General features: G+C 42.4%; 1 protein-coding gene across 1 annotated transcript; it reads right to left on the bottom strand.

The window, feature by feature from the left end:
* Nucleotides 1–3,008: 3,008 nt before the first annotated feature.
* Nucleotides 3,009–8,085, bottom strand: LOC311120540 (uncharacterized protein). Its single transcript, XM_084195123.1, has 3 exons — nt 7,135–8,085; nt 5,644–5,821; nt 3,009–5,103 (listed from the first exon to the last, which is right to left on the bottom strand). The coding sequence occupies exons 1-3, from the start codon at nt 7,543–7,545 to the stop codon at nt 3,746–3,748; spliced, it is 1,947 nt and encodes a 648-aa protein (XP_084051249.1). The 5' UTR covers nt 7,546–8,085; the 3' UTR covers nt 3,009–3,745.
* Nucleotides 8,086–11,464: the final 3,379 nt, after the last annotated feature.

Raw genomic sequence — 11,464 nt, 5'->3', positions numbered from 1 at the left:
CTTCAAGCTTTTGCTCCCAAGGATGAACCAGACTTGTGGAGGTCTACAAATTTTTTTCTGAAGTCTTGGCTGATTTCTTTTGATTTTCACATGATGCCAAGCAAAGATGCACTGAGTGTGAAGGTAGGCCTTGAAATACATCCACAGGTACACCTCCAATTGACTCAAATGATGTCAATTAGCCTATCAGAAGCTTCTAAAGCCCTGACATCATTTTCTGGAATTTTCCAAGCTGTTTAAAGGCACAGTCAACTTAGTGTATGTGAACTTCTGACCCACTGGAATTGTGATACAGTGAATTATAAGTGAAATAAACTGTCTGTAAACAAGTGTTGGAAAAATTCCTTGTCATGCACAAAGTAGATGTCCTAACCAACTTGCCAAAACTATAGTTTGTTAACAAGAAATTTGTGGACTGGTTGAAAAACGAGTTTTAATGACTCCAACCTAAGTGTATGTAAACTTCCGACTTCAACTATAGTTTGGGATGAATTGATTGGCTGGATGAAACCTCAGTGGGCAGAGCTTAGTGACAGGCCAGTGGCCAGGGTTTACAGGAGAGAGTCAAATAAGAAAAGTAGCGGCTGACTTTTACGGGATCTTTAGTCCGCCGGATCCCAAAGCTTTATATTATATATTCTCTGTTCTCTATTACACAGGTGGCATACGGAGGGGCCAAGTGTCTGCGGGTTTTCACTCCTCCCTTGAACTTGATTGATGAATGAAGGTCACTACTTAGTAAGGAACTCCCCTCACCTGACTGTCTAGGTTTTAACTGAAAGGAAAAAAACAAAAACCAGCAGACACTAGGCCCTCCATGGAATGAGTTGGTACCCCTGGTGTACTACGTGTAGAGAACCATCCACTGGTGGTGCTCCTTTAATAACGTTAAATCAAAGCTGAATGGTGCTGTTTTAATAACGTTAGATCAAAGCTGAATGGTGCTGCTTTAATAAAGTTAGATCAAAGCTGAATAGTGCTCCTTTAATAACGTTAGATCAAGCTGAATGGTGCTGCTTTAATAAAGTTAGATCAAGCTGAATGGTGCTGCTTTAATAAAGTTAGATCAAGCTGAATGGTGCTCCTTTAATAATGTTAGATCAAAGCTGAATGGTGCTCCTTTAATAACGTTAGATCAAAGCTGAATGGTGCTCCTTTAATAACGTTAGATCAAGCTGAATGGTGCTCCTTTAATAACGTTAGATCAAGCTGAATGGTGCTCCTTTAATAACGTTAGATCAAGCTGAATGGTGCTCCTTTAATAACGTTAGATCAAAGCTGAATGGTGCTCCTTTAATAACGTTAGATCAAAGCTGAATGGTGCTCCTTTAATAACGTTAGATCAAAGCTGAATGATGCTCCTTTAATAACGTTAGATCAAAGCTGAATGGTGCTCCTTTGATTCAGCTTTGATCTAACTTTATTAATGTCTGCAAGATCACAATACACAGCAAAATACACAGGTAGGCTTTGGTAGTTTAACACCATCTGCTCTAACATTCACTGTGCATTATTCAAAACAACACTGTACATCACTCAAAACAACACTGTACATCACTCACACTGATTGAGATCAAATGGGTGGTATGCAGATGCGGCATGGATGTTTTACCCGTAAAACTTGAAGAATTATCATTCCTGACTGAATGCGGTGGCGTTTTGTCTTACAGTAATGTTATACTATGCTGTTATTATATTTATATACACACAGGTCTTATCAAACATTCTACCGTTCTGCTATTATATTTATATACACACAGGTCTTATCCAACATTCTACCGTCCTGATATTATATTTATATACACACAGGTCTTGTCCAACATTCTACCGTCCTGCTATTATATTTATACACACACAGGTCTTGTCCAACATTCTACCGTTCTGCTATTATATTTATATACACACAGGTCTTATCCAACATTCTACCGTTCTGCTATTATATTTATATACACACAGGTCTTATCCAACATTCTACCGTCCTGATATTATATTTATATACACACAGGTCTTGTCCAACATTCTACCGTCCTGCTATTATATTTATACACACACAGGTCTTGTCCAACATTCTACCGTCCTGATATTATATTTATATACACACAGGTCTTGTCCAACATTCTACCGTCCTGCTATTATATTTATACACACACAGGTCTTGTCCAACATTCTACCGTCCTGATATTATATTTATACACACACAGGTCTTGTCCAACATTCTACCGTCCTGATATTATATTTATATACACACAGGTCTTGTCCAACATTCTACCGTCCTGCTATTATATTTATATACACAGAGGTCTTGTCCAACATTCTACCGTCCTGATATTATATTTATATACAGGTTTTATCCAACATTCTTAACTAATCCCATTTCTAATCTACAGATGTTCTGACTGACTGAACAGCTTTAAAAGTTGAAGAAACAAGTGTGGTGCCTCCCTCCTGCTGGGAGGTGGACTAGATTACTAATCTACCTTCTGACTGGCACTGGGATAGGGTAAGGTCACAGGTGTGGTTCTGACTGGCACTGGGATAGGCTAAGGTCACAGGTGTAGTTCTGACTGGCACTGGGATAGGGTAAGGTCACAGGTGTAGTTCTGACTGGCACTGGGATAGGGTAAGGTCACAGGTGTAGTTCTGACTGGCACTGGGATAGGCTAAGGTCACAGGTGTAGTTCTGACTGGCACTGGGATAGGCTAAGGTCACAGCTTCTAATCTTGCTGATGCCCCATCTCAAAACAATTTGTCAGTTTGTCATTGCAGTAAACACATTTCACTCATATTGTTAGTCAACGTCTTTTTAATGCTACCTGAGTTATTTGACAGGTATTCTTTTAAAATAATATGTATTTTAACACATTGATGCTATAAGTCAATGGTTCCACCTGTCAAAATGACTTTAGAGGGCAGAATAATAATAATAGTGATTTAAATGGTGTCTCTGTCCAGATCCATCTGCACAATGTGTGCCAGAATACCTCCGGGGGGGGGGGGGGGGTAGGCAAGAAGATCTGATCACAATGTGTCCTTTGATTGTCTACACCAGTCTAAAAATGTGTGCAACAATCAGAATGTGGACAAGATCAGGACAAAAGGACGCATGTTAGAACCTGGTATAAACGGGTCTTTAGAAAAACATCCTAAATGTATAATCAAGTCAACAATATGCCATTTTAGCAGACGCTTTTATCCAAAGCCACTTACAGTCGTGCGTGCATACATTCTTACGTATGGGTGGTCCCGGGGATCGAACCCACTACCCTGGCGTTACCAGCGCCGTGCTCTACCAGCTGAGCTACAGAGGACCACAAGTCAACAACATAACAATTCAGCTTGTAAATGCTGGGGGGTATCTTAACAAATCAGGGTCAACACATTCTGAAATCATAAAAAAAAATGTATAGCCTTGAAATTGGCACCATGGTACAACTCACTCAGCAACCAACAACCCATAATAATAACAATATATATAATAATAGTAATATAATATGCTATTAACCCTTTACACTCGTACCCATATATGGGTTGAAATTGGAACGCAGTGGCTGTACAGTACATTATCATCAATGTGGCGAAAAGTACAGTAAATGTAAAATGCACAGAAAATCAACAGTGTAATGCTTGGATTCAGTCTTGTGTCAGGTGAACTGTTGTGTCCTCAACTTTAGTCTAATCATTTTCTAAGTTTCCTTTCAATTGCTACCATGCTGTTCACATTTAAATCTGTAAGACATTTCCATTTTACCCTAGGCCTGGTGTGATTGGTTGATGGATAGGTAATTCAACCCCTAGGCCTAGCATGATTGGTCGCTCGAGGGCTGGTGAATCTCCTACATGTGTTTTCATGTGTTTCACCAGGCACCTGTGATAGGAGAACCTCTCACCACATAGATCACACCTATAGGGCTTCTCTCCTGTATGTGTTCTCATGTGTGTAGCCAGAGTATCTGTCCTGGGAAACCTCTTCCCACACTGATCACAGCTGTAAGGCTTCTCCCCAGTGTGTGTAAGCTGGTGCTTCTTCAGTGCCCCAGAGCGAGCAAAGCTCTTCCCGCACTCAGAGCAGTGGTAAGGTTTCTCGCCGGTGTGCGAGCGCTGGTGTAGAGTCAGGCTTCCCGATTCGGCGAAGCTCTTCCCACACTGGTCGCAGACGTACGGTTTCTCTCCTGTGTGTGTCCGCTGGTGTGTTTTGAGCTGGGTCAGGGTGAGGAAGTTCTTGGGACAGTCGGAGCAATGGTGACTCTTCTCCCCATTGTGTGTTCGCATGTGTGCATTATAGATGTCTAGAGAATAGTAGCCCTTACCGCACTGCGGGCAGAGGTGAGACCTCACTTTAGCATGCGTCTGTTGGTGTACTTTCAGGTGACCCATTTGGGAGAAACTCCTCCTGCACTGGGAGCATTGGTAAGGCTTCTCTCCAGTGTGAGTCCGCTGGTGTGCTTTAAACGTGGCCCTGTGGCCGAACATCTTCCCACAGTGGGAGCACTGGAAAGGTTTCTCTCCCGTGTGAATCCTCTCGTGGGTTTTCAAGCCTGACTGTTGGCGGAATCGCTTCCCGCAGTGGGAGCAGAGGTGAGGTTTCCCTCCGGTGTGGATTCTCTGGTGAGTTCTGAGGTCTGCCGACGAGGTGAAACTCTCCTCACACTGATCGCAGCCATAATTTGTTTCTCCAGTGTGGACTCCCTGGTGTAGTTTCAGAGTATGTTTTGTCGAAAATCTTCTCTCACACAGTAAGCAACTGTAAGGCTTCTTTTCTGTGTGGGTTCGCTTGTGTGATAACAGCTGACTTGACGTACGAACGCTCATCCCACAGTCTGAGCAGGAGTAAGGTTTCTCTCCTGTGTGTGTTCTCTGGTGTACTTTCAGTTCTTGTAACTGAGCAAAACTCTTCCTACACTGGGAGCAGCTATAATGTTTCTCTCCTGTGTGGATTTTCTTGTGTTTATTTAGTTCTGATGAAGATTTGCAACTCTTCCCACAGTCAGAGCAGCGGTGATGTTTCTTGAGGTGTTCTGATCTGGAGAGACTTTTCTCTGCCTCGTCAGCATCAGGATGTTCTTGAGACTCCCCAGAGGATCCAGGATAGTCACGTCTCTCTCCTGTGTAAACAAAAAAGTGAATAAAACGGTGAATACAGTGCATGTCTTCCAGTCCTAGAGAAGTTGAATCAGACAGCTGTGTTGTCAAAACAATATCACTTCCTCCCATAGACCACATTATTAATGCATCAACACAACATTAAACCCTCCAGCACCACATTATTAATGCATCAACACACTACTAAACCCTCCAGCACCACATTATTAATATATCAATTAACACACTACTAAACCCTCCAGCACCACATTATTAATGCATCAACACAACACTAAACCCTCCAACACCGCATTATGAATGCATCAACACAACACTAAACCCTCCAGCACCACATTATTAATGCATCGACACAACACTAAACCCTCCAGCACCACATTATTAATGCATCAACACACCACTAAACCTTCCAGCACCACATTATTAATGCATCAACAACTACTAAACCCTCCAGCACCGCATTATTAATGCATCAACACACCACTAAACCTTCCAGCACCACATTATTAATGCATCAACACACTACTAAACCCTCCTGCACTTACTTTGATCAGTCAAATGTCCCTCCTCATCTCCTCCTCTCACAGTTCCACTCAGTCCTGGTGTTTTCCTGCAGTCGTCCAGCCACACAGACGTCCTCTTCAGACCCGGCAGTAAGGCGCTACCGGGAGAGGCACGACCCTGGAGGGAGGAGGGGGGCGAAGTAGGCTTGTCCTGGACATCCTGAAAATAAGAGACAGAAAGAGAGACTAGATGAAGCATGGAGGGAAACACTCCTCCTACCTGTAAAGCAGTGGTCACCATGCCAACGATAAAGCCCTGCGCTCCTATTTATTTAAAGCAGTGGTCACCATGCCAACGATAAAGCCATGCGCTCCTATTTATTTAAAGCAGTGGTCACCATGCCAACGATAAAGCCCTGTGCTCCTATTTATTTAAAGCAGTGGTCACCATGCCAACGATAAAGCCCTGCGCTCCTATTTATTTAAAGCAGTGGTCACCATGCCAACGATAAAGCCTTGCGCTCCTATTTATTTAAAGCAGTGGTCACCATGCCAACGATAAAGCCCTGCGCTCCTATTTATTTAAAGCAGTGGTCACCATGCCAACGATAAAGCCTTGCGCTCCTCTTTATTTAAAGCAGTGGTCACCATGCCAACGATAGATCTGCTACCCCACAGCAAAGTTTGATACTAGCCTACATGATAGTTCATACCTTTTAAAACCATGACCAGATAGACTGACAAAAAAATACAGCAATTAGCTGTTATCAATGAGTTCATGTTTAAGTTTTTATTCACTACTGTCAACACGTTTTTTATTCCACACTGTCAACACGTCTTTTATTCCACACTGTCAACACGTCTTTTATTCAACACTGTCAACACGTCTTTTATTCACAATTGTCAACACGTTTTTATTAAGTACTGTCATCAAATTTTTTATTATACACTGTCAACACGGTGTTATTCCTCATTGTTAACACGGTTTTTATTCAACACCTTTACAACACATAAAACGCGCTTCTCCCTACTTCCACTCATGCTACATCCAGCCAGCACCGCAGCTGCAATAGCGGCTCGTCGTGTTTATTTTAATATCAAGGAATATTTCACTTTCACTGGTCATAGGAACAACATTGTCAGGCCAGGCATATAGCCAATATGCTGTGATAATGTATTAGGCCTACTGCACTAACCTCATTCCTACACAACTGGTTTCATTAGGTTAACGTTGCATAGGCGTACATGTTTGTAGTCATGTTTTTAAACAATTCTGAGCGGTAGATCTTGGTTTGCATTTTAAACACTGAATGTGATCTTGACTCAGAAAAAGGAAGGTGTCCAATGCTGTAAAGGAATTTTGAAATCTCTAAAAGTCTTTCCTTGATTCCTAAAATCAGGCGATTCTGCCTCCTCAAAAAGCACTGGAGGAGAAAGTCCAAGAGGAGGAACCTCACATCTTCTCCTCCAATGTATGTACAGTATAGAAGGAGGTTGGAGAAACAACACACTTTCTGAATGGGAAGTACTCACATCACTCTCCTCCTGCTCTGGGTTGTGCCTCTCTGGAGATGACTCCGCCTCCAGCCTGTTGCTAGGAAACCAATCATTGTCCTCCATGTCCCATTCTTCATCGCAGTCTGTAGCTTCGTCATCATCAGACTGTCTGGGACTCATGGGTGCCACACTAGATTCTTCCTGTATCTTTCTGATGTCCTCTTTCAGTTGGAGTAACCAAGACATTCCCTGCTCTTCCGATTTCACCGAATCTGCATTTTCCCACATTTCCTCCATGATTTTACGTCGTAACGAGCGATGGTGCTTTCCTTTAACTTGGGAGCCATCTATTCCACAGCGTTCACACAGGTATCGTAAATTGTCCTTAGTTAGAGTAAATAAACTCTGTTCGATTTCATCCAACAACGTTTCCTTCTCTCCACTCATGATGTCCTGCTGGTGGGAACAATGACAATGCAGTCAATGGCAAGACAGCAGGAAGTCCATACACTTTAGATGACCTGTAGTAGAAGAAGACAGCAGGAAGTCCATACACTTTAGATGACCAGTAGTAGAAGAAGACAGCAGGAAGTCCATACACTTTAGATGACCTGTAGTAGAAGAAGACAGCAGGAAGTCCATACACTTTAGATGACCTGTAGTAGAAGAAGACAGCAGGAAGTCCATACACTTTAGATGACCTGTAGTAGAAGAAGACAGCAGGAAGTCCATACACTTTAGATGACCTGTAGTAGAAGAAGACAGCAGGAAGTCCATACACTTTAGATGACCTGTAGTAGAAGAAGACAGCAGGAAGTCCATACACTTTTGATGACCTGTAGTAGAAGAAGACAGCAGGAAGTCCATACACTTTTGATGACCTGTAGTAGAAGAAGACAGCAGGAAGTCCATACACTTTAGATGACCTGTAGTAGAAGAAGACATCAGGAAGTCCATACACTTTAGATGACCTGTAGTAGAAGAAGACATCAGGAAGTCCATACACTTTAGATGACCTGTAGTAGAAGAAGACATCAGGAAGTCCATACACTTTAGATGACCTGTAGTAGAAGAAGACAGCAGGAAGTCCATACACTTTAGATGACCTGTAGTAGAAGAAGACAGCAGGAAGTCCATACACTTTAGATGACCTGTAGTAGAAGAAGACAGCAGGAAGTCCATACACTTTAGATGACCTGTAGTAGAAGAAGACATCAAGAAGTCCATACACTTTAGATGACCTGTAGTAGAAGTAGACAGCAGGAAGTCCATACACTTTAGATGACCTGTAGTAGAAGAAGACAGCAGGAAGTCCATACACTTTAGATGACCTGTAGTAGAAGAAGACAGCAGGAAGTCCATACACTTTAGATGACCTGTAGTAGAAGAAGACAGTAGGAAGTCCATACACTTTAGATGACCTGTAGTAGAAGAAGACAGCAGGAAGTCCATACACTTTAGATGACCTGTAGTAGAAGAAGACAGCAGGAAGTCCATACACTTTAGATGACCAGTAGAAGAAGAAGACAGCAGGAAGTCCATACACTTTAGATGACCTGTAGTAGAAGAAGACAGCAGGAAGTCCATACACTTTAGATGACCTGTAGTAGAAGAAGACAGCAGGAAGTCCATACACTTTAGATGACCTGTAGTAGAAGAAGACATCAAGAAGTCCATACACTTTAGATGACCTGTAGTAGAAGAAGACAGCAGGAAGTCCATACACTTTAGATGACCAGTAGTAGAAGAAGACAGTAGGAAGTCCATACACTTTAGATGACCTGTAGTAGAAGAAGACAGCAGGAAGTCCATACACTTTAGATGACCTGTAGTAGAAGAAGACAGCAGGAAGTCCATACACTTTAGATGACCTGTAGTAGAAGAAGACAGCAGGAAGTCCATACACTTTAGATGACCTGTAGTAGAAGAAGACAGCAGGAAGTCCATACACTTTATATGACCTGTAGTAGAAGACAGCAGGAAGTCCATACACTTTAGATGACCTGTAGTAGCAGAAGACAGCAGGAAGTCCATACACTTTAGATGACCTGTAGTAGCAGAAGACAGCAGGAAGTCCATACACTTTAGATGACCAGTAGTAGAAGAAGACAGCAGGAAGTCCATACACTTTAGATGACCTGTAGTAGAAGAAGACAGCAGGAAGTCCATACACTTTAGATGACCTGTAGTAGAAGAAGACAGCAGGAAGTCCATACACTTTAGATGACCTGTAGTAGAAGAAGACAGCAGGAAGTCCATACACTTTATATGACCTGTAGTAGAAGAAGACAGCAGGAAGTCCATATACTTTATATGACCTGTAGTAGAAGAAGACAGCAGGAAGTCCATACACTTTATATGACCTGTAGTAGAAGAAGACAGCAGGAAGTCCATACACTTTAGATGACCTGTAGTAGAAGAAGACAGCAGGAAGTCCATACACTTTAGATGACCTGTAGTAGAAGAAGACAGCAGGAAGTCCATACACTTTAGATGACCTGTAGTAGAAGAAGACAGCAGGAAGTCCATACACTTTAGATGACCTGTAGTAGAAGAAGACAGCAGGAAGTCCATACAATTTAGATGACCTGTAGTAGAAGAAGACAGCAGGAAGTCCATACACTTTAGATGACCTGTAGAAGAAGAAGACAGCAGGAAGTCCATACACTTTAGATGACCTGTAGTAGAAGAAGACAGCAGGAAGTCCATACACTTTAGATGACCTGTAGTAGCAGAAGACAGCAGGAAGTCCATACACTTTAGATGACCTGTAGTAGCAGAAGACAGCAGGAAGTCCATACACTTTAGATGACCAGTAGTAGAAGAAGACAGCAGGAAGTCCATACACTTTAGATGACCTGTAGTAGAAGAAGACAGCAGGAAGTCCATACACTTTAGATGACCTGTAGTAGAAGAAGACAGCAGGAAGTCCATACACTTTAGATGACCTGTAGTAGAAGAAGACAGCAGGAAGTCCATACACTTTATATGACCTGTAGTAGAAGAAGACAGCAGGAAGTCCATACACTTTATATGACCTGTAGTAGAAGAAGACAGCAGGAAGTCCATACACTTTATATGACCTGTAGTAGAAGAAGACAGCAGGAAGTCCATACACTTTATATGACCTGTAGTAGAAGAAGACAGCAGGAAGTCCATACACTTTAGATGACCTGTAGTAGAAGAAGACAGCAGGAAGTCCATACACTTTAGATGACCTGTAGTAGAAGAAGACAGCAGGAAGTCCATACACTTTAGATGACCTGTAGTAGAAGAAGACAGCAGGAAGTCCATACACTTTAGATGACCTGTAGTAGAAGAAGACAGCAGGAAGTCCATACACTTTAGATGACCTGTAGTAGAAGAAGACAGCAGGAAGTCCATACACTTTAGATGACCTGTAGTAGAAGATACAGCAGGAAGTCCATACACTTTAGATGACCTGTAGTAGAAGAAGACAGCAGGAAGTCCATACACTTTATGATACATCACAACACAGTATTGACAGTCTAATAACACATATGATTATTTATAGCATTTCATAGCAGTGTTCTCCTCTCATTACCTAATGCATGGTTTCCCAAACTCGGCCCTGGGGCACCCCCTGCGTGCATGTTTTGGTTTTTGCCATAGCACTACACAGCTGATTCAAATAATCAAAGCTTGATGAGGAGTTGGTTATTTGATTCAGCTGTGTAGTGGTAGGGCAAAAACCAAAACGTACACCCAGGAAGGGGGGGGGGGGGGGACAGGACAACTACCTAATGCAACTACTGGAGTAGATCCACAAGGTGTAGGCTGATCCTAGTTCAGCCACAGGGGCTGCCACTATGTGTGAGATTCAGATGTTTGGTTGGAATTTGGTGGCTTCGCACATTGACAGTTGAGAAGAAATGCCAAGTCTGTCAACTACACAACGAAGGGACTTGTTTAACACAGTTAGATTCTTCATGTCAAGGTAAGTGAGTGTCCAAGGCGCCTATAATAGAGAGCAGTATTTCCTTAGTCTGCATGTTTATGTAATGTTTTCATTATTAACGTTAGTCTCCTAGACCACAAACTAACATTAACCATTTGCCAGCTAACGTTAGCTAGCAGCAACGTTCGCTTCCCTAGCAACGGACCCGCTAGCAGCACAGCGTATGAGAAACATGGAACTGCGCCGGGGAAAAGCTTTATTTTGAACCCTTTTATTGGCAAACCCTTAGCAAATGTGTCATTTTACGCAATTAAATTATAAGCTGGGTATTCATGGCCTGCCGCCTGTCTACAATAGCGTATTGTGGCACCCTCTCCTGAAAACATTTAAAGGGAACTCACAGATCTCAGGTCCCATGTGGCTCAGTTGGTAGAGCATGGCTCTCGC

This window comes from Coregonus lavaretus, assembly GCF_964263955.1.
Source record: "Coregonus lavaretus genome assembly, contig: HAP1_SCAFFOLD_47, whole genome shotgun sequence".
NCBI classification, from domain to species: domain Eukaryota; kingdom Metazoa; phylum Chordata; class Actinopteri; order Salmoniformes; family Salmonidae; genus Coregonus; species Coregonus lavaretus.
This window is presented reverse-complemented; position numbering and strand designations above follow the sequence as displayed.

Bases quoted from the DNA above. Each gene is read 5' to 3' on its own strand.
- LOC311120540 (XM_084195123.1), bottom strand. From the start codon at position 7,545: ATGAGTGGAGAGAAGGAAACGTTGTTGGATGAAATCGAACAGAGTTTA. The intron at 5,822-7,134 runs GTGAGTACTTCC...TCTTATTTTCAG, and splicing joins CAGAGCAGGAGGAGAGTGAT to GATGTCCAGGACAAGCCTAC. The intron at 5,104-5,643 runs GTAAGTGCAGGA...TTGTTTACACAG, and splicing joins GGGACATTTGACTGATCAAA to GAGAGAGACGTGACTATCCT.